Source organism: Lathamus discolor, chromosome Z (assembly GCF_037157495.1).
Source record: "Lathamus discolor isolate bLatDis1 chromosome Z, bLatDis1.hap1, whole genome shotgun sequence".
NCBI classification, from domain to species: Eukaryota; Metazoa; Chordata; class Aves; order Psittaciformes; family Psittacidae; genus Lathamus; species Lathamus discolor.
In genome coordinates this window covers 95,212,380-95,235,611 of record NC_088909.1, presented here as the reverse complement: position 1 = coordinate 95,235,611, position 23,232 = coordinate 95,212,380, and the positions used below count along the sequence as shown (strand labels likewise).

Sequence of the window (23,232 nt, the reverse complement as noted above, 5' to 3'; positions counted from 1 at the left end):
GCATTTCACAGAAATTAAGGCAGTCTTAAAAATATGTAATAGGGCCAAGTACAATAAATATGAGTTGGACCTCATATGCTCAAATTGCTTTGACTGATAGGCCTACAGTAAAGAGAGTGAAATAACAATTATATTTTAAGTGTTTAATCATGGAGATAATATAGGTCCTTGAGCTGAAACCTCTTAATATTCATACCCTTAAAGCAAAACAAATTTTGACATCGCGCGTGACTATAATGTTCATACAGCACAATCAGTTCTAGAACTCAGCTTGACAGAAGGACAGATCCAATTTGTGCCTAGACCCATGCTGTTTGGTTAGAAGCTATTTTGTCATTGACTTTTGTATTATGCTATGGAACAAATTTGTTGAGTAATCTTGACAGAGTGCTTGCAAGAGAGGCCATAGAAAACTTTTTTTCCCCCCTTGGGAATCTTAAGTTTTTTCTGGTCAAAGGACAAACATTTAAGTCTCCTAGAGTTAAGAATTAAGCCTACCTTTTCCTGTCCTACAGGACAACAAAACTGCCCTTGCTATTCCTTACATCCAAACTTTTCTGTAAAAAGAGAATGATTACCCTCTGGGCAGGCTTTTTTTCCCTGGCACTCATCACAGTGTTACTGGTATGTTTCACAAATAATTTGCTTTCATAACACCCTTGCTCTTGTAGGAAGTATTACCATCCTCATTTTGTAAGCAGCAAAAAGCCAGAGAGATTAGAGTCAAATACATTGGAAGATTTTGAGGTATAATGGATAACATATATAGGACCTGATATGTCATAATATTAGTACTTTATGGCACTCCCTATGTCCAAAGTTTAGGTCCCTCAAACTATCCTTGTGCCAAATTTTCAGTCTTCTTCCCTCTCCCCTACAGAAGATTCCTCCTCAGTGTTGCTTAATCATTGTGAGGAGCACAAGGAACTCAGAAGAGTCCCCCAGCTGCCTTTTTATGCCGAGGGTATCTTCACAGCACATGGTGAAGGACATGAGCATTTAGTTTCCCACATCCTACATCATTATTCCAGCCCTTAAGCGTTTCTGTCTTGTTACGATAAAAAAAAAAAAAAAAAAATCACTGTGGTCATCTTTTTAGATCTTTCAGAATTTTTCAAAAATTTAAAACTCCCCAAACTGTTCTACAAACTTGTGTTGGACTTTTTCTTTCCCAACCAATTCAGTTGCAACCTTAACACAGTAGCTGTTCTATGAGGTATGTGCAGCAGAAATGCATTTCCTCATTAAAAGCAATGTATTTTATACACTGTATTTACTAATAGTAATCTTTCTGTTTCCCATACAGTGACCTAAAAATGTTTTAGCAATGTCAGTAAGTTCAATCTTATAGCTCTTAATACACAGTTATCATCAGCTTTGACACAATTGGCAGTCACTGTTCTTGGCTGGTTTATGCCATATAAGAAAAAGAAGTACCAAGGAATAACTAATGGGATGTACAGACTGGGCTCCAGTTACTACTCCTCAGGTTATTGAGGAATGTGAAGCTGTGAAGAAATGTCTATTATCTTTACATAGTACTTTGAAAAAAGGTTTTTGTTAGTATTGCCCCTCTCCCCTTGTCCTGCAGTATCTCCCACTGTATATTGTCAGTATGAAACATCACCATTGCCAGGATAAATAGAATTGCCAGTCCGGATAGAACTGCCAGACTGCATGATCTCAGTATTTCCCTCCATGCTCCTTAGCCTAGGACTACCCACAAAGCAAAGCCTAAGGGAAGGAGCAAAACTGCTTGAATCAAATCTACTTCGGACCTCAGAAAGGTCATAGTTTGCACCTTCCAGTGCTAACCTTAGTAAATTTTACCTGTTTAAGTTGTGTAAACTATGCATTGCCCTAAAAAGTGAGTCACTGCTTGTGTGCACTCATGGGTTCTTGGAAGCAGAGGTGATGCTGGTCTGTGAATAAAAGCAAACAGGCATAACTTTACTGTTGGCAATAATCAGCGTACTTACATATGTGCCTTCACCCAGCATCTTCACCTGCAAGAACTGAAACAGTTATAACTTCCTTCCATTTCTTACATGCTAGTCACTTTCTAAACTATTTTTGTCAGAACCAGGTGAAGTGATAATTTAAAGAGTTTGGCTGTCTGGTCAGAACACCCAGTGAAATTTAGCCTTTACTAATGTCCCTCTTCAGTTTACACAAAATTGAGCCTTAGCATAGCCCTCTGGCCAAATTGCTGCTGACCCAGCCACCTGGTAAGGGTACCACCAAAACCACACAAGTGCCTTCTACAGGAGGGGGTTATCTTTTCAGCATCTAACAAGCAGACTAACAAAAATTGGCCACAACTCGGCTCATATGGTTAGCTCTAGACTACTTCTGCTGCATCTTTTCATACATCATTAGTTTTGCAGTTACAGATCCTCAGTGAGCACACAGTTTCTGTATCGCAGTTATTAGCACTGGTGTTTTGAAAGGAAAAGTGTCCTGTCATCAGAATGTGGGCCACATGCACCACTCTGCTTCCCCCAAGACAGAGAACGACACAGTGAAGTCAGCTAAGGTTATAGTTCAGGGGGAGGTTTTCATTAGCCTCCTTGCCTCCACAAGTACTAAGCAGAGACTAAGCAGGTACTTAATTTGGCTGCGAGAGGTACTTCCAGATGAATATGGTTTACATTTCCAATGTTTACATCCAAGAAAACCACAAAGGCAAAATGTGTAACTGGGAAATCAACAAAGTTTGTTCTCAGTGTAAGTCAAAAGACTGTTTCATTGATCATCAGGCATTTTAGCATCTCCTGAAATATAAAAATGAAAAAAAGGCATCAAAACTGCAGTACTATAAAATACACTTCATATTATAGTCATCCCACATTCTATTATATTCTGTATATTCCCTTTCTCACTGTAGTAAAAATCTTGTAACTATGCAACTACATTAAACCTTAATGATAAGCTTACAAAATATGACTCACTTGATATCAGTCACAAAAATACCTTAGTCCACTTGTAACCGTATTCCATCCTCAGAAGATTAAAACACCTAGAAGTTTAGAATATCTTTCTGTCATTCATATATTTTTCTCATAACAAATATTTTTGATAGTACTGGCATAGTAAAATTTGAAAAAAATCTGAAGAAAATTTGAAGAAAACCCAGACAAAATACCAACTTTGTCTTCAGTAACAGTGGTTTACTTGTGGCTCTTTCAAATAACTTATTACATGCAAGGGCAAATTTGCCCATCTTTCTGCCTGCAAGTAGTCTGTACTGACTTTGATATTAAGAATGAAGTAGATTACTAATCCTCTTGAAGAGGACAGTGTGAAGAAGAGAATCCCAGAGCGTGTACCTCACAGTATCTAGTATCTATAGTACTATAGACAGCATTATAGATATCTATAGTATCTATCAGAGAAGACAATGAAATTGTGAGTGGAAAGAGTTTATATTCCAATTCCAAGGACACACTTTTAGACAAATTCAACAGGCACCTTAATGGCTTCATAGGTTCAGTCTGTGAGCAAACCAATGATGCAGTGAGATGACATAGGACAATTCCACATCACCGATAGTTCACTGCTGCTAAAATGGGTAAGTCACCCTCCCCCTCTCCCCACTTCTCTCCTACTCACGACACATGCTACCCCTATTTCTTTCTTGTCATTCTTTCTAGTGTTGCTCTGGGACTTGTCACACTTCCCATCCCCTTCCTCTAATGTGGACACAATATAATTTATTTATACCCAGCCTCCACTTAGCACCGTAACTTAAATCCCAACTAAACAACATCCTGAATGGTTCGTCATTCCCTTCCCAACTCCCACACAGACTGCCTACAGCTGCACAGATGTGCATCAGGAGCCTGAAAGAAAACTTGTATTTTCTTTATTTCTATGAAATATTTGAACCTCTAATGTCAGTGGCAGAGGAAGGAAGAGCAGCTGGACTCCTCAGATCCCCCATTTTCACTTCTGCTCCCCATGTAAGAAGAGGAGTCAGGAACTGAGAAAACCAACTAAGTTTATCATCCTACGCATATGTTTTCCACCATGAAAGGAGTAGGCATCATATTGCTTTCCTAAATAAAGGTTTATGAAAGACCTGATCACTGGTTTTATATAAAATTCATGAACATTCATGTTTCTAGTGTCTGTAGACTTTTCCTCTTTTGCACAACACCAAAATTATGGAAGGGGGAAGGGAGAAAGTGAGTGAAATTTTTTTGTGAAGTTTCAACAATTACTTTTTCTTGAAAGTCAGCTTTGGTGCGCGTGAAAATTCCTCTTTAACTGACGAAGATATACACTACTGAAAGACTATTTAGAGGTAAATGTGAAAGGGGACAGGCTAATAATTCTTTAGGCTAACTATAAAATAGAATGCTTTACCGCTGACATTGTGAGTATATCAATCCAGTAATTGGATGCACGTGTTAGGAGCAGTAAAAAGGCACTGTCCAGTTGTCCACCTTACATGGGAATCTACTTTGAGTGTATTCTTTGATTTACTGTTGCAATTAGAATGGAATGTTCAAAGTCAGAACACAAGCGACCTAATTTAAAAACAAAGAGTGCCTTTAAAGCCATTATTTAAAGTGTGACCTGGCTCACTTGTAACCATTTCTTTCCCCTCCAGTTTCCATTTGCTGCACTGTACTCATGAAGCAGCATAATCAGTTTTAATAATCCACTCATCTAACGAATTCAGTTTTAACATCCATTCAGTGATTAAAGGTTAAGCCACTTCCTCCTCACTCCTGCCCTTGAAGATTTTAATTTTCTCCATGAACAGAGTTCTCCCACACTGACTTTTCAAAACTTCATGCAACAAACACTGTTTCCTATCTCCTTTTTACTGTGTTGCAACTAATAGAGCTGTTTTACAACAAACTGGCACTACAAACACAAACAATACATCTAGGAAAGGATATTTCTAGTTAACAGAACTAGTGTTTACAAGTCCCATTGACTACTTTACCTTGTTCAAAGCATCTGAGCAAGGAAAGGATGAAATATGTTAAAATATTGTATCAAAATAAGTTGTTGAAACACAAGAAGGAGTTGTTTGGTAGGTACACACAGACTAGCAATACCAACATACTTATCAACCAAAAAAAACATATATGTGCTGACATTAACTAAGTGAATTCTTTATTTCTGAACTAGTAATTTCACTTTTATAGGCCAAAGCAAGCAAAGGTTACTTTTCCATGCAATCTTATCTAGCTGATGGCAGTTATTAATGCTGATAAACATTCAAACCATCTGCGCTATTCAAAATGGCAAAGAAGTCATTAGATGATAAACCCAGAATAATAGGCTAAGGTAGCTCAGTATCTTATGGCAACTGCGAGCAATGGTAGCAAGTGTTCAAATTTTACAAACTGAAATTTCAGCTCAGTGATATTTTACAGAAGGTGGCACTGGTTCAGAAAGCTCTTCAGGAAACTGGGAATACAAATAAAATGGGACATGAAGGGAGCATTATAACAAATCCCAAGTCAACCAAATAATTTCTTTGCTTTGCTGACACTATTTCAATAGCCCCAAATTTTAAGCTTAAGAATAGAAGTACAATATTGTTTACAAAGAGGGTTTTTTTCCCTATTTAGAACCTTCCTTGTACAACTGTATTACTTGCTCAGACTAAAATTCAAGAACCCACCATGACAGGAGATGTTGCTCTTTGTTCATACAGGTACCTGCTATTTTTAACTTAAGACACACAGGTTAACAAGATTTGCTCACAGAATGGTTTTTCTTCTTCCAAAATGAAAGACTCTGCAGAATAAAGGAAAACTCCCCTATTGCAGGATCTGATCTGACTCCTATTTGAAGTGAAAAGGCCCCTATTCACATACACAGCTCAAAGACATCTGAAAGTCATCTTAGAATGCCTTATTTCAAAATAGAGGATCTTATCCTATGAGTGAATGCATCCAAGATGTTTCAGAAGTGTAAGCACATTCTATAGTGCTCACTCAGCTAATGCCATCGTCAAGGGAAGTTTCACCAAGCCACCTGAGAACCCTCCCATTAAAACAGCAATACGGCATCTGTAAGCCTGCATGCCCCTTGATTTCTTTCTTCTGAGGTTTTAAGATCAAACTTCCAATTACCCCCATTATTTTTTTTTTCTAAAAGTGGCTATAAGTTAGATTTATGAAGACAAAAAGACCTCTTACAACTGTGTATTTTGAACAGATTTATGACAGGACTACAGTATCAGCATGGAGGGTCCACAAGGCAGGAATGCAGTAAGGGTAACATGAATGTGTCATGTAGATGTTAAATAGCACAATTCTTTCCACATTCATAAATCCTAGGTGTCTAAGGTTGTATATTGCTGGTTATAAATTATGTAACTGAGTTCTGCAGAAGAAAAAAAGAAAAAGCCTTAAAGTGAGAAATCATCTCGAGGAGAACTTACACATTTTGTATTACAGAATTTCCAATTACTTCACTAAAATGGTATTACTTCCTATTTAAAGTCTTTTGATTGCTTAAAAAGTAAGCCAGATATCTATGGAAAATAAAACAACAAAACACATATGCCTACTAATCAGTCTTCAGAAACACAGGAAAAAATTCTCACATTAATTTACAAACATGAGTTCATAAGGAGTTTATAAGCTCAAAAAGGTAGTTTTAAAAATGTTTAGTAGGAAAATAGCACATTTTACCAAGTATTCCAGTCTGGTTTCAGCTTTACAGCTGAGGTTAAGGTACCTAATAAGCTTTATGATTTCATTACACCTGAGGTATAGTAAAAAAAATTAGTATCAAACTGAGTATACTTAATCAAAACACATTTAATGCTATTTTTTATGTATATAACCACAAATACAACACAAACCTGTATTTATATGTCATGCATATAAACACACACTTAAACTCTTGATAATAATGTTAAGCCTTTCTAGAAGACTGGTTGTTTACAATCTTTTGGGCTACACAATGGGGCTTAACATTTTCTTGCTATTAGTCACTGAGTTGCTAATCTGATCCCACACTAACTAAAGTAAAACCAAAGACTATTAGAGACTTCAGCAGATCCTAAAGCTATGTATAAAAGAAAATTGCATACTCAAGGGAAAAACCTGGAATAGGTCAGCTGGTGAGAAGCAGCTAATTATTTCATGCTAGCTCCCCCAGTAAATACTCTCACTCTGCAACTGCAGTGCCTTTGCACTGTTTGGATTAATCCACTTTGGATGCTTAGAAGGCCAATTAACAGAATCTTGGTTGGTGTAAGATCTTTTGGCTTTCCTTGGTGTAAATAAGCTCACACAGTTGAGGCTCCAGCCCCTTCTTGTCCACCTTCCTTGAGCGAGGAGAGGTGACACTAGTCAGTGGCTGTACCGCCATCTACTGTAGGTTTTTAATAGCACTACTTAGTCCATGCCCGCAGGAATCGCTGCACCAGTTCTTCCCACTAATATCCAAGCTCAGTGACACAGACTCCATTCCTTAAACACGTACTTAAATAATGGCCTGATCCTGCAGTCCTTGCTCAGGCAGGACTCCCCCTACAGACCTCTGGTTGGCTGCTACTAATCAAACGTTGCATATTGTGTTACTGTTCTTCAGCTAAGATCTGTTCTATAAATTAGAAATCTGCGCTTCATAGCAATATAAACAGTTGTCTTAAAAGTCAACTGAAAATAGTATAACGCTTGAAAATACATTCAGATTTTCCTGAACCAGCTTATCATGTGTTCCGTAGCCTGATGAATGCTATTCATTAAACCCAGATTTTCACTGTCTTCAAGAAAGGTTTCTGCGAAATGCTTCAAGTGAAGTCAGAATCTGCACACATGCAATTCTTTCTCAGTTGAATATATGGCTTAAGCTTCTCTTGGTCATCCCAGGCCCCAAGTTATACTGAAAACTTTTGTAATTGCTCTTTGGAGTGGTTTTGGTTTTGTTTTCTGTCATCGTCCCATCCCACCCCAACTACCTAAGTCACAAGAAAGCAGTACAGATCTCCTTATTCATGTATACAAATAACTGTCAAGAAGAGGGGCAAGAAACTTCACAGCTGTTGTGTTGAGGGATGAGGTAGTCCTAAGCTGCATTTTGAGGACACGACTCGGTATGTAAGGAACTATAAACCAAAACCTAGAAAGTGTCCTATCTAGGGACAGACACCCTCTAGCTATGCTAAACGCTGTAAGCTCCCCCAGCCTTCTGACAAAGTACTCAGAAGCCACCTTTGTTCCCATTACCCTATAGGTAGAGAAAAGCTGATGGAATAGGTCCAAGCAATCAAGTTGGAAAACATCTGCCAAAGTAAACTTTAATTTAGCACACTCTACACAATATTTATAAAGAAAATCTATGAATGCTGCTTCAGCCATTTAGAAGCTGGAGACTAAATTCTGTTTTCTGAATGTTTATTCTGACTCTCCAACTGTTCTTTTTACTTGACAGTGCTTAATTGGCAGACAGCCATGAAAGCTGTTGTCTAATTACACAACATACAGTGATCTTACAGCCCTACAGATAAGGCTTTACTGCAGCATAAATGGATTTTAAACACTAGCATATGAGAAAAAGAAAATTAGCTTCCAAATGAGGACATTTCAAAGTCTTGTGTGTCAATAGCCACTATTACTTGTTTAAGAAAGCATAATTTTGAAAGAGGAACTTAGAGATTAATGATTTTTAATGTTAAATGGGCTACAACTTAGTTGGCTGGGTGCCTAACTTTGTGCATGGTGGAGTTCTAGCCGTATCTAATTATGTATTTTAGACAATCTTAAAAATACTATATATTGGCATGGATTCAGTCCAGCTGGGGGTTATGGCAGTGTTATGATGGCACAGCTACACGCGAGGTTATGAAAAGCATAGCTTTTGTGAATCACCTGCAACATTTTGTTATAGAGACACCCTTGAAATAGAGGCACATTAAACATATTCTTAAATTGTCTCAGACTAGATACTTTCGCAGAATACACAATTTCACATTGCAGATTATAATGACTACTAAGGAGCGTAAGTCAAACAGGTTTATCTTCTGCTAACAAGATCCTAATTGTTTTGTATTAAAAGATGTTGTACTCTACATCTGACTCTGTGATTTAAGTGTGGTTAGCCAGTTACAAGTTTTAAGATGATGGGAGCTCTTTCTTCACTGCACATAAACTTGAGGGACAGGATACAACTATGTATAATGAAGGCATTGTTTTGCTTTTATATGAAACAAATTACATTCTCCTCTCTTTCAGCAGATACTCTGCAGATGTGACAACAATGATGATACCACCAAGAATGACAGCTCTCTTTCTGATGTGCTGACTGGAGAACTAGGAAAAGAGAATCACACCACACAGCTGCAGGGGGTTGTTCTTGCATGCAGATTTAACAAATAGAAGTATATGTGAATTTCAGAGTAGTCTACCTTTTCTTGGTAAGATCTGGTAGAAGCTCTTGCATGTGTGCAACTGAACAGCTCTGCTGCTTAAGTGGGACTGCTCAGAGCATCAGTTACTTCTCTGAGTACACTGTTGTCAGATTGGGCCCCTTACACAGAATGGCTTGATGGTCAGAGAAGTTTTCAGAATCCCACTTTAGGGGAATTATGACATCGTCCTCCACAAACAAAAGTAATCTAAGAAATATAGTGCTAGGACCTCAATCCAAACAAAGTGAAGCCTTTGTCAAACCTCTGATTTTTAAGAACTTGGCTTCCTATGAAATACAGACAGGGAGGTGGTAAGATTCAGCTGCTTTGGCACCTAAAGCTTGTACGAACATTAAGCGCGTGATAAAGTATGAAGCTGCAAGGTGGAGCAAGTGAACTAGTGACATATGATACTGAAGCCTTCTCCTCCCTATTTCTAAGCCTATACTACATGTATTTAATAGAAATACAACTGAATTAACAGAAATGCCCATCATGCGGCATAGCAACCTGCTGAAGAACTCCATACCTTACACATTAGCTAACAAGGGATCTACTTATGTTCCCAGGCTTATCTGGATTTATATAAACCAACCCAAGAACCAAAACGTGGCTCTCCACCAGTGAAATGAGTCAAGAGAGTTTCCTCCAACACTGGCATAACAGTATGCTCCTATAGCGGGATGCAGTCACATGAGAGTTTACAATACAATATATTTTGGTTTACTACAGTTACTTCAGTTTGAGATTGCACAGAAAGGAAACCTGAATAAAGGTTACATTTCAAGCTCTGACAGTGAAAAATACATTACCAGAAGCCAGCTAGTACTAAAAACCTAGTTAGTGCTACAGAAAACATCAGCCATGGAAACAGCCATATGACTTTTGCTTTGAAATAATTTCTAAAAAAAAAAACCACCAACACACCCCCAAAACCACCCCCCCAAACAAAACAAAAAAACAAACAACAACAACAACAAAAAAACAAAACAAAAAATTCCCAACCAGAAACCCATCCGACAATGAAACGCGTGTGAGGTCTATGGGAACGCTGCCTCACATGTTTACAATGGGGCAGCAGCGGTGCGGCGGCGCTGCCGCCCGGGAGCTGCGGGGCGCACGCCAGGGACGCGGCAGGCACCGGCATCGTCGCACCGCGGGCGGCTGCGCTGCAGAGCACCGGCTGCCGAGCCCGCCGGGCACCCCCACGGCGGAGAGCACACTCGGGGCAAAGACCCAGCCCTCGGAGCAGCCCCTGGCTCCTGGCTGGAGAGGGGTCAGCGGGGGAGACAGATCTTGTGCTGCTCGGGGAGAAGAGCGTCTGTGTGTGTGTGCGTGGGGGAAACCGATGCATTGTTTCAATACAGCGTTCTCGTCAAGACACTCGAATGACAGGGGATAATGATTTTCAGATTCGGGAGACAATTCCCCCCCCCCCCCCCACACACACACACTCCGCGCCACATCCTTACAAATCCTTCTAATTTGCATTTCTGCCAGGCAAAGAAACAAACTGTGCTCAGTGAAGCCATTTGCAGAACAAATGTAACCGGAGAGATCTGCAGATACGGCCAGGCGAGGAGCGTTGTCCCTGAGGAGCCCACCCTCCGTTACCCCGCTGTGCCGTCACCTTCCCCTTCCCTTCCCTCCCCGGCTCGGGGGCTCGGGAGTGCGGGGCCGGGGCTGCCGCCGCCGGGCGCTCGGCTCGAGGGGCAGCGCACCGGCAGAGTCGTACTTACTGAAGGGGCAGTTCTCCTTCTTGGTGCCGCTGACCTTGCCGTTCTTCTCGATCTTGAGAAAGTACTTGTTGTAAGAGTAGAGCTTCCTCTTGCGCACGTCTCCTTGGAGGTGATTGTAGCTCCGCACGTGTCTCCCCGCACTGGAAGGAGAGGCGAAGGACGAGGGGAAGGAGGAGGATGATGAAGAAGAAGAGTTGGTGGCCTCCGGGGACAGCATGTCCTGGCTGAGGTCATGGCAGGTGACAGGCACAGAAGACACCAAGAAGAGCAGCAGCAAGCAGCAACAGGGCAGGTGGGAAGAGGCTGAGGCACCATTTATCAGTATCCATTTGCACATTGTACTGAAACTCTGGGCGCTGGAAAATGTCTTATCAAATGAAACATACTGGAAGGGTAAAACCTGGTAAAAAGCAAGTTGCGAGCCGGTGGTTGCTGCTTCTGGTTAGATTCCTCTGAGCTCTGATCTGGCCTGAAGTAAGTGCACCAACATCCATAACTCAGGGGACAAATCGCCTCAGAAGTTGCTGCCTTTTAATCCTTCGAGTCCTCCCTCAGAAAAAAGAGCTGTTGGATTTTTTTTTTTTCGGGGGGGGGGGGGGGGGGGTTTGCTGTGGTTAATCCTCTTTCCTTTTTCTCTTCCCTCTCCACCCCCCCACAAGCACACACACTCCCCAACCTGGTTGGAGACTTCCCAGTAGTTATTTTGTTCTCTTCCTCACTCCTTTCTTCACCATCTTAGATGCAGAAAGGTCTGAAAAATAGATGACACCAAAGTGAACAACAATAACAACAACAACAACAAAAACAATGAGAGGAGAGGGGTGCCAGGAGGGATTTTTCACACATACCCCCTTACAAACGCACTCACACTTTGTGGCTTTGCACCTTCTTCTGATCCCCACCCTCTCGCCTTTTGCAAGTCCCAAACCAGTTGCACGACACGTCCTTTCTCACTGACAGCCCCAAAGGAGGGAGTTTCTTTGTTTTGCTTTGAATTCTCCAGAACAGTATTAAAAAAAAAAAAAAAAATCTAGAGAGAGAAAGGGAGAGAGAGGGAAAAAATCCCAACTTGTTCCCCCCTCTTCCCGTTCTTTCTCCCCCCGCCCCCTTGGGTTGTAAACAGGTTGGAAGCTGTAGCCTAAATGTCAGCGATTACAAGTCAGAGGTGGGATGTGCCTCTGGTGGTCAACCCTTATTTGCAGGGGGTCAAGCAGCAGTGGGACATCTGAAACCCGTTTGCAGCTGGAGCGAGCTGTGCCTGCTGCGGAGGCAGCCCCGGGAGCTGCCCTCGTTTCCTCTCGCGCTGCAGCGGCAGCCGCCGCCGCTGCCTTCGGCTCGCTGCTAATTGCTCCTAAAGCGTCCTTCTCCTCGGAGCGCCGGCCACCAGCATGGTTTAGAGACTCATGCTTTACTAATTTCCCTGTCCTCCAGGCTGAACCAATCCCCTCCAGAGAGACTTCCCTCCCCCTCCACCCCTTCTCTCCCCCCTCGCCCCCCCCCCCCCCCCCCCCGAAAATAGAAACTTGTTTCTTAGCGGAGGATTTTATTTTATTTTTTTGGCAGTGAAGTGATTGAGAAAGCCACCTGGAGCTTGTTGCCTGCTAGATCTCCCCCTCCCCCCGCTGGAGGAGGGGTTGGGTGGAGAGGTTGGAAAGAAGTATATACTACAGGCAGACCCTGGAAAAGCAGATTATATGCTGGTCAGAGAGAGTAAAAAGGGAATAGGCATAATTAGCTCCTTTTCCCTCTTTGCCAGCTTCCATGGAGGTCTTTCTCCCTCCTATAATGAATCACTGATTTCTCGCTTCCGTTGCTGAAATAAAAAGTTCACACTTTAGCCTGCTCTTCCTTTTAAGCCTCTCAAGATTTATTGTGTCTCTTTCCCCACCCTCACCCTCCTTGTCTCAAAAGAAATCAAGGCCCTAAGTGACCATTTTCTAATTGCTAACATGAGTCATTTACTGAATCATGCATCTGACTTCAAAGCAAATGGGGCTTTATTGAGATTGCAAAGGTTTCCCCATAAAATCTGTCTGAATATTTTGCTGTCTTTTTTATTTTTTTAAAACTAATGCAGTTTCCTTTGCCAGAAAGAAACAAATTTTCCATTTTCAAGGCTATTTTAAAGCGATTTTTCAAGCTATTATTTTGCTGGAGGGGCATATGTTGCTGTTTTTCCCTTTGATTCCATCTTTCCTAATGGATTTGTCATTTCACATACTGAGTGTTATGACAGATTCGTATTTCTAGCCTGTCACTGAACTGTCAACTTTGCCAGTAAGTAACAGGCATCTTCCATATGATCTTTTCACACCAGAATAAGGGATCAGGGACTGACAGGATATGGGCAGCATGCAAACCAGTAGATTTTAGTTCAGTATTTAGTGTTGTAAAGTAACTGTTTTGGAATGCAAGTAGGTGGAACTTTCACTAACAGAATGGAGTAGCAAAGGAATGAAGTAGTACAGAAACACAGTGAGTAGCTCAGTACATAAAACCTTTTTTTTTTTTTTTTAAATAGAGGCAGTTTAATAATGCAGCTCAGTGGAATGCAATGGAAAATGGCCTATGCAGTTACATTTGGCATTTGGAATAAATTTTAATTTAAACAACAGAAAATTAAGAAAAGAACAAATAGTTCTAAAATTAGATTGATTCATTAGATTAGGATGTTAAATATATTGATAACTTCACAACAAAAATTAGAAATGATTTTCTCCAGTTATGGTGTTTATTCTGGAGAGAGTCAGTTCCAAAATTTATGTGTTCGGCTGCTGGAGGCGACATTTAAACAGCCTTAAAAATGAAACAATTTAATGCTAGAATCAATATGTTTTATGGTGTTGTTTATAGTACTTCAGAGTATTCTGCATGTATTTTCACTGAGAAGCATTTCAGATATTATTTTTTTTTTTCTGAATCTGATTTTAGGCTTTCCTTTTTTGGCAACTAATAATAAATAAATAAAAAAAAAAATCCAAAACAAAATGAAAAGCAAAAGCCTACTTTTTGGTGAATACCAGGCAGCTAACATGTGAATACAAAGCCAATGTCAATGTTTGCTTGCTGCCTAGGTCATGAAGGGTACAATACATTGTTTCTAAAACTGAAGTTCCTTTGATTCCAGCCGCTTACATCATAAATAATTGGTATAATGTCTTAAAAGTATACATCTGAGGAAACCTTTAATTTTTCTTTTCCTGTCAAATGCTGGAAAATACAATGAATTGGTATTTAAGGATCTCTGGTGGCAGGAAAAAATGGTAGTTTGGGGGTCAAACAGATATATTTAACACCTACCCATTTAAAAAATTAGGTACTGTCATGAATTTACTCAAGAAGAGTTCTGCTTAGACCGATTTCTTGTACAGCTTGTGATTGGCTGTATGTTGATCTTGTGGTCAAGAACAAAACGCACGTATCTGGAGTTTCATATTAAATCTGCTTCTGGCAGGTGCAGTATTCAGTGCAGTTCTTAAAACAACTACAACTCATAGAGTCCTTTTTTACCCTGTGTGATGACAGTGAGGGCATTTACAAAACAGAGTCCAAATGAAAAGCTGACATAGCTTTTTAGATTGTATCTCATTCTTTTTTCTACTTTCTGTATAGCCTTTCTTTTATAGCACAGTTGAATCCCTAAATACCCCACTACTTTGTATTGTCAGGTCACCTTTTAGGTTAGCCTGAGAAAGCCTGAGAAAAGTTCCACAGGAAAGATGCACTATTTAACGGAATTCAATCTGTCCCAATAGATTTGAATCACTAACATAAATGTATGAATGTAGATTATATCTCTGTAATGAGGCCTGAATCATTCTCAGTCACTTCAAAGGACTGAAATTCAACCTTCCTTTTTAGCAGCAACAATCAGACCTTAATGGGTTCCTTTATTAATTGTTCCATTGCTAAGCTTGAAAAGCAACTACCTTCAGTACAGGTCCTAGACTAAGAATGGTACCTGCTGCTTTTAAAACAACGTTTCTGCTTTGCTTTTTACCACTCTAAGATTATGTGAAATGGTGCTGGCACTGCAGTTTTATAAATGCTGAATTACATTGACCAATGCAGAATGAAATAATAAAACCCCTTTTCTAAAAAATTGTGCAAAAAATAGAAAATATATTTTAAGAATTTTCTTTCCGAAGAGTATTCAGGGTAATTACATGCACAGATAAATTTTAATGAAAAATAAACAATTTTTTTTTTATACTTGTAGTAAATGTTTTTTGTTTTCTTGATAGGCAAAGAGGAATTTATTTTGTTTCTTTTGTGTCAAGTAGGTAACTTGAATCAGAGAAGCAATATTTTAAGGCCGTTGGAACAGATTTTGCCCACTGGAATAGATTTTGCCTTGTATGATTTCTTTTAGGCAAGGTGCTATCTTTTCTGGTGTTGGAAATAAGTTCTGTCTACGCCTTTGAGTGTTAATATGATCAACTTACTCTCAGATGTTAGCACCCCTTAGTTTGAATTTCTAGATAGCAATCATGACCATTTGCTCCTTGCAGTATGGTGAGAGATGCACATGCATCTTGTGGTCATGGGACCCAATTCTGTTCTTATTCAAGGTGTTGGGAAATTTGCCAGTGATTTCATTGAAAGAGAGGAGAGATTTGGGCCAGAAATATCACTGCAAGAGAGGCAACCCTGCCAGGAATGAGGCGAGGAATGCCAAGTGCCAGTGATGGCCTGTATGCCTCCATTTGTATGTCAGTTCTGAACTGCAGAACATGGTAGTGTTATAAAACCCTAATCTTGGTTGTACGAAAAGGCAGTGTCACATAGTACACACAATCATCAGCCAGCAATGAGACAAGCTCTTTGATTTGAGATGTGTCACTCCTTACTGAAATCTTTACAGTGTGGTGTTAATGCCCACCAATAGGAAGGACTGGAGGCCACTGCATTTTGTCAGAATAAAGTATGTCTTGAAGCTTGAGGCAAAAAATCATTATAGTTGTTTTCTTCTGAGAAATCTGAAAAATCACTATGATTTTATTTATCCCTATTATTCGCTATGTCATGTACCTCCATGTCATTTAGAAAGTGTCAAAATATTAATATTATTCTCATTTTATGTAGAGAATTAGGTATAAAATAAGCCCTTAAGTGGTCAAAGATCAAGACTGAAGGCATTGTAACTCATCTGTGAGTTGAAGCTGGAATAAGGCTTACAAAATCAGAATACTATTTCAGGTGCCTGTAGTGGAATTTGGTGGTGTGTGGAGCACAGTGCTTGGCTCCTCTGTGCACAGTCCTTTTCCAGGTCAGTATCTGCAACTGGAAAAGAACTCTAGCAGAGTTTAGCAGAGCATTTCTAGGTCAGACGTAACAACAGACATGCGCAAAATGAGTCTGAGATGACCAAAATGTAGTTCAGCCAGAGCTGCTTCCTTGCAGCTTCCATAGTTACTAGTGAGAATGTCCAAGAGCCCCACCCAGGACGAGGCTAGTCCTGAGAAGGAGTAAGATGGTACCCACTCTTTGAGACCTGGTGGAAAAATGAAGAGTTGGCTGGGCTAGTGGTGCCACTGGTGATAAGTAGTGATTAGCTGGAATATGCCCTATTTTGTGTTTTAAGAAACAGAATCAAAATATGGCAGCTCTTAGGACTGCACAGGTCATCTTGTGAACACACATTTGAATTGTGGAAGCAGGCAGGATTTGCCCCATTACTTAGTAGTATGTGTTTCTCATGGATATATTGGCAAAATTGTCTGAATGCTGTGCTTGAAGTATACAAGGGAATTGTTTATTCTTCTTAAAATGCTAATTATGCCTATTCTCTTAGAATATGTTTATAGTTATGCTATGTCTGAAAATAAATTACAGAAAGATGTATGACATTTGAAATATCTGTATGATAAATAGAGCTATTAAAAAAAGAAGAAATAAGTAAAAGAATGCATTCTATGGAGGTCAGCTAGAGGAGACTACAGACCCCCAGACATGGAGCTGCAGTGCCGTAAATAGCTATGTGCACAGTTTGGACACTGACTGTGTTTACTAATGGTCTGCTGGCAGCCAATTTTGCATACTCTGTGGCACAAACATAATTAAAAAGGCAATATTTTCAAGGAGTTACTTTAATCTTAGAGCATTTGTTTTTCTTTCTCGTTTCGTACAGGACTGCCATGAATGCAGGCCACTTAAATACTCCTATTAATATGAGTGATTGAGAACAAAACTGTCAGAAACTGCCAGGAAGAGGCAAGTGTTAGTTTGGCCTTTGTAGATTCTTTCTTTTTTCCCCCCACTTAATCTCATCTAAGATTACATTTTCTATGGGGATAGTAACCTGGACGCCAAATGCACTTTGTGCATTCTGATGTACACCCCCCTCCACATAAAACTATGCACCTGTGAGTTTTACTTGTAATGAAAAATGCTGATAGTAATGTTTGTTGTTTTGTTTTGTTTGTTTGTTTTCCCGTATACTGTTCTTTCTGTTTATACAGCTTCTTCTGAAGATACACTATAAACATTTTCACTAACCATTCCCAGGTTTCAAACCTTCAGCTGGAACAAAGTGTTGGCTCATTCGTGACGTTGAAGCTCCCATTCCCTGGAGAAAACTTTCCACAAATATTGATAATGTGGTACTTCAACATCATAATTGTATCTATTAATTTTCTGGAAAAGATCTTTGTGTGGGATGTAGCAAACAAAATCCCCAAAAAGGTTATACAAGCTTTTTTATGAGCAGGGGTGTGTACCGTGAAAGATACTTTCTGGTACTATTCCTGCATCCAACCCAAATCCCTTTTAGAAAGGCAAGAAAGCCAAACCAAAACTCTATGTGCTGCTAGGCTCTATCCTTCTTGAGTGCTTCTGGAAGAGGGTGAGGGAGTCACTTGTAGGCATTGCTTGTGGAGCTATTTGAAGCTATTTGAAACAGAGCTGACAGCTAGGAACATCAGCCCAGCAGCTGAACATGCTTGCCTCACCACAGGCAATCAGGGTAGCCAGCTGGGCTCCCTCTGAGCTAGTTAATAGCTCACACATTGCAGGGGGAGCTCACACATTGCCTCTTCTTTGTCAGTTAATTTGTAGCAGTGACTGGAATTACTTCTGTGAGTAAGCACCTCTCAGCGTGAGGAAGGGTGATGGAAGTGAGTGTTTCACAAGTAGAAAATCATGGGGTAGGGCTGGGAAGCAAGGAACATCTCGCCATGGCTTCCACTGAGCCGGCAGTGTCAGCTACTGCAGGCCTGGCTGGGCATTCATCAGCCCTCCTAAGTGTGACGTTATCCCGGAGATGTGTAACACACCATCTCTTATCAGGCACCTTCTACCTGTGTTTCCAGAGAACTGCTGTGCAGAGTTGGACAGTACCTTTCCTAGACCACACCTTTCCACATGTATGTGACAAACATGTCTCACTGAAGATACTGAGCAGACAAATGCAAATGATGAGTCAGCTCATATATATGGGACTTTTTCCAAAGCACTTCATAGCTTAGGGCATACTAATACCCCTAATGTTATTAGAAAGAGCACCATGACTCAGATATAATTGCCTAGCTAGATACACCCTTCTTATTATTTAGTTCCGGATTTCAGAAAGAAAAGCCAGGCTCCACTGCTGTTGTAGGCTCTGTTTCAGAGAATGAGTCCCTCAAAGTCAGCTTATTTCTGAGTTGTGATCTTTTAAAAGATGATTTTCTTCTGTTATAGGGTACTCTCCAGCTGCTGATTATGGCTTTGGAAATGCAACTTAATTTGTTCTATATTTATTAGCAGATTGTTTAGCTTTTTATTAAGATCAGAACACAGAGACAAAGTATAACAATATGGTATCTTCTTTCTAGCATTATTTAAAATGTTTACAGCATGTTAAAGGTTTAAGCAACGCTCTGAAGAGCAGTCATCTATTCTGTGAAGCTTAAAAGAGATTATTTTTCTTCACAGCATATGGGCAACAACTGGCCACACAGATACAAATTACTGCAGATTTTAACCATGTTGCCAGTTACTGATTATAATGGTTAGCTCCTAAATGCCAGAATCAGTAAACTTAACATCACATTTCATGTATCCTACATGTATAGTTAAAGGCAAGAAACTTTGAAAATTACATACGTGTTTTTTTGCATGCCAGTAATTGGTAAAATACCTTCCTTTGTATTTCTAAATGCTAAAAAAGCATGCTGAAGTTTTTTTTTCAGTTCAGCTCAGGCATATGTACTCCCTAAACCAGGCTGGAATTTGCTAAACCAAGAGACATTACAGACAATAACAAGCAGTAGAAGCTAATATATGTCTGGTATAAGTTCATCCTGAGCAGTTTTCTAAAGCATACAAAAGCTTCTTGCACCCAAAGAATGGAGGGAGGAAGCCAAAGAAAGCGGGACACCTCCATTTCTTTCTCTTCTATTCTGGTTGTGACTCTACCTTGCCTCTGGTACTCCTTCCAGCCCTGAATCACCAAGTTACCATGCTGATGTAATGACTGGGAAAAGGATATCCGAATTATAGAAATACAAACAACAAAGAGCAAGTTACTTACTTGTGGCAAATATTGACTGTTGCCTGTGGAAAAGCACTACTTAATGAAAAATGCTGCCTAAGAGCATATGAAAGGGCTGACTAGACAGGCGAACCTACAATATCCATAAATGATACAGGGGTAAAAATACTTGGTTAATTTCTGAAACATTCAATGTTAGCGCTTTCATGTCTTTCGGATTTCTGTTAGTCTGTTGTACAAGCAATTTAAACAAACAATGGTAACCCTTACTTCAGTCTGCCCCAAGGCAGCTTTGCTTGCTGGTGCTTGTGTCAGGCATGCACCAAAAAGCAGAAAACGTTTCAACTAATTAACAATTTTATTTTTTATTTATTTAGCCAGTTACCTAGTTAGTTAGTTATTTAGTTATTTAGTTAGTAAGTAAAGTGGTAGGTGAGCGCTCCCTACAAAAGATTTCTATAGGCCTGAGAGACAGCTAGTTAGATTCATGGTCACTTAATGTCAATTAGTCAGAAAAAAATTTATAAAGCATTTATAAATAATACATTAACCGAGACCATTCAATTTAATCACCAGTCTTCCTGGTGACATTGTGGACATGCATTCAAATTTGTCAAGACATCACATAATCAGATACGCCACCACAAGTCTGCTCTCTGAGGAGATGGGGGTGAGGGAAATAAAGCTCTTTTTCCCTCTCCGCTTTGCTGTAAAAGGTTCTTTTCCAGAAGACTAAGTCTGGGAGCTTATGCACATCTCCATTGGACAAGTTTCTCCCTGATGACCTTCAGAAGAAATGTCCTTTCATTCTCTTGCAGTTGGTTATTATCCTCAAACGGGAGATACGGAGAAGCCATGTATTCTTCAAAATGGGAACTTAGCATTGAAGATCTGTTTAGAAATGCACAGTACTGTGGACCCTGAAAACAGCCTATCCTATTCCCAACATGGAACATCTGCAGAGAAGTGAAGGCTGGGATGTTGTCTACCAAGCTTTTTGATTGATGGCTGATGTGTAGATCTTGTTTCTGAACATGGTGTAGAACTGGGAGTAGAGAGCAGCCTGGCACTAAGAATGACTATGTGCATCCTGGGTTTCTGACAAAAGCAACTCAATCAGTATCAGCTAATGTGTAGAAAGTATTGTCCTCTACAACAGGAGCAAATGTGCAAGTCTTTGAAGAGAGATTGAGGGAACTAAACATAAGTCAGCTCACCAAATCATGACATAGAAATCACTATCCATAAATAAGACCCTCTAATTATTCTACTAGCAATCTTCAAGCAAAACTGTGCTTGGCCCTAGAAAACTTCCAGCCTTTTGCCAGGTATTCAGACAATTTCTTACACCTTTGATTAAGCACCCGGATCTTCCAATAAATTTCAGTATGACAGCACATATGTTCAAACCTGCATGTGTGTTTAAGTACTGTTAGGGCAGATTTATTCAATTTTTCCTGCACAGACTTCCAGCTGGCCTATAAAACGTTCCTCAGGTGTGGAATTCTTCTTACAGAAATCTGGGTGTCAGGAGTGAGATTAACAAGATTCTTAAGGGATTTAAAACTGCCCAAAATATGAGAATAAATCCCTATTTTTGCATGGCACTTTTGCAAGTCTGAAAGATACTAACATTTTCGTAACTAGAAAGAATGGTACCAAAGCAGCTGTTATGTATCCTCTCAAGAGAAGGCCATTATTATGGACAGAATGTTCAGTGCTTTTAATGAGCATTACAAGCAACCAGTAGGTGTATGAACTTTTTAATGAAAAGTTTCAAAAGTAAATTAGGAAGAAATTTGTTGACTTGTTGCACCTGGACATGATCTGATGCAGGGATCAGTGGTGGGTTCTTTTCCTATAGCTTTTGTGATTTTGAAGGAAACAAATAGATCTTGATTGAAAGCTCAACAAAATGTTTGTATTTCTACATGACATCTCCTGTGAAAATACAGCATAAGCAAGAACTGAGCATGCTCTCTCATCCTTTCACAATAATTTATTTTCCATTTCTTTTTATGAGGATCCTCTCTAAAACTCTATTTCTGCAAAACTTAGAGAATAAACAGGACTCAAATTTCAGTTGATTCTGGGCAGCTGACTCCAACAGATTCTATGTGGTTTTCCTGTGCTGACCAAACTGCAGAAAATACATCAGGGTGTGGCAATTCTAGAAATTCCCTGGAAATTCCCGGTGTAGACTAAGGAGGTAATTATTCTTCCTATATTTTTTCCAGCATAGTATATTTGTGTTATGTGCACACATCTACTAGAGTTTCATTTAACAGTTTGTTTTACACGATTCACTGAATACCTGTCATAAAGTGTGATTATTTGGTCCCATCTGAAGGCAAGAAATCAAAAGCATAGCATCAAAAAGCTTTTACTTTTATTTATAATCCTTGGGGGTTTTTAGCTGTGCTATGCACTCATATAGAGGGTTTGCTGTCTTGTAAGAGAAAAAAAAGAAAAAGAAAAGAATGCTAACAATCCATTAAAAATCCTGAGATATAAATTTTCCCTAGATTGAAAATGACTTTTGCTTTACATACTGTTGGGTATTTTTTAAATAATTGTTGGGTGATTTTAATTTAGAAAGACAAGTGAACAAAATTTAAAGTCTTCAAGACTTACTAGTGCATTACTGTAACATATGAATAACTTTGTTAAGTGAACAGTTGTAACCAATTATTCTGAAGAATGCATCCTTACAGCTGAGAAAAAAAACAGACCTCTTCAGATACCCTGGTTCCACTATCTTGGATATTGGTCTGCTAAGGTAGTGGTAAGTAGGGGCTACGTGTGCATGGCTTGGGGCACTAAGGTATTTACCTGGGAATGATGGTAGCAGAGAATAGTCAGAGTTCATTTTACTTCTCTGGTGCTGAGTTAGAGGAAGGAACCTTAACAACCTGCACAGAAAGGAGGGTGAAAAGTCAGGAGAAGCTGTCTGACTCAGAAGGACTTCTTCTGTCATGACACTGGTTTTTCATCACTCTTACTCAAGGCTATGTTAACAACCCAGATTCTGTCAATGGTCCTGGACCAATTCTTCAGCCTGCTTACTCATACAGCTCCTGCTGGTTTTAAATTGTCTCAAAAATTTATCTGTGTAAATACTCCATCAGTTTGAAGTAGTCTTGCCTTTGTGTTTTATGGAGTCAGATTTTGTGGTATTTTCCGTATAGATAAAAGATAAGAGAAACAGGGGATCATAACAAGAATAATATGCTCAAATAGTCATCATTCAATCAAATAATTCAATAATAAAAATTCAGGAAGTTGTAATTTATGCAGCCAAAAATCCTGACTGAATGTGCATACACACACCTTCACTCCCCACCCCTTCCATCAACAGCTTTTTCCTACATTCTTGAAATTAGCTGTAATAAATATGAAAGTGGGTTAAAATACTGAGGACCTGAACAAGACATGGGCACTGTTTGACTCATGTCAGATTAGCTGCTGATTACTCCTGATGACTGTCAGAATGTAATTTCTTACTGGTAACTGTAAGGTACCTAAATCATTCTTCCTATGCATTTTAATGAGAAAATGTATGAATTAAAAAGTTGAAATCTGAACTGAAAGACTGTAAGAACTGCCAAAAATTGCTGTGTGTCTGGACACAT

At 39.6% G+C, this 23,232-nt stretch overlaps 1 protein-coding gene across 3 annotated transcripts in view; it reads right to left on the bottom strand.

The window, feature by feature from the left end:
• FGF10 (fibroblast growth factor 10) overlaps nt 1-12,542 on the bottom strand; it is a 65,509-nt gene extending 52,967 nt beyond the window's left edge. The window contains exons 1-3 of one of the 3 annotated variants that reach the window (XM_065662977.1): nt 11,996-12,542; nt 11,804-11,878; nt 11,128-11,691 (exon numbers count right to left, since the gene is read on the bottom strand). In XM_065662977.1, the coding sequence (XP_065519049.1) occupies nt 11,128-11,464 (337 nt within the window). In that variant the 5' untranslated portion in view covers nt 11,465-11,691; nt 11,804-11,878; nt 11,996-12,542. Of the gene's footprint in view, nt 1-11,127; nt 11,879-11,975 lie in introns of all 3 variants that reach the window. The other 2 variants (XM_065662976.1, XM_065662975.1) reach the window with 2 other exon arrangements.
• Between the last annotated feature and the right edge of the window lie 10,690 nt (nt 12,543-23,232).